General features: G+C 59.8%; 1 protein-coding gene across 1 annotated transcript in view; it reads right to left on the reverse strand.

The window, feature by feature from the left end:
- The window catches only part of LOC104522796 (zinc finger protein 3), a gene marked incomplete at both ends in the record, with an annotated part of 561 nt that extends 265 nt beyond the window's left edge, over positions 1-296 (reverse strand). The window contains one exon of the mRNA XM_029084316.1: positions 8-296. Within this exon, the coding sequence (XP_028940149.1) occupies positions 8-296 (289 nt within the window). The remainder of the gene's footprint in view (positions 1-7) is intronic.
- Positions 297-356: the final 60 nt, after the last annotated feature.

A 356-nucleotide genomic window follows, 5' to 3' on the forward strand; every position in this document is an offset into this window, starting at 1 on the left:
TCAAGGCTGATCTCTCACAGAAGCTCTTCCCACAGTCACCGCAGCGATACGGCTTCTCCCCGGTGTGGACATGGAGGTGGGTGATGAGGGACCAGCTGTACCTGAAGCTCTTCCCACACTGGGTGCACTTGTAGGGCTTCTCCCCACTGTGGATGCGCCGGTGGTGGATGAGGGATGAGCTTTGCCTGAAGCTCTTCCCACACTGCGAGCACTGGTGGGGCTTCTCCCCGGTGTGGGTACGATGGTGACAGATCAACGTCGAGCGCAGCTTGAAGCTCTTCCCACACTTCGTGCAGCTGTAGGGCCTCTCCCCAGTGTGGAGCTGCTGGTGCTTCACCAGCTCTGAGCTCTGCCCA

Source organism: Antrostomus carolinensis, unplaced genomic scaffold (genome assembly GCF_000700745.2).
Source record: "Antrostomus carolinensis isolate BGI_N321 unplaced genomic scaffold, ASM70074v2 scaffold40923, whole genome shotgun sequence".
Lineage (NCBI taxonomy): Eukaryota > Metazoa > Chordata > Aves > Caprimulgiformes > Caprimulgidae > Antrostomus > Antrostomus carolinensis.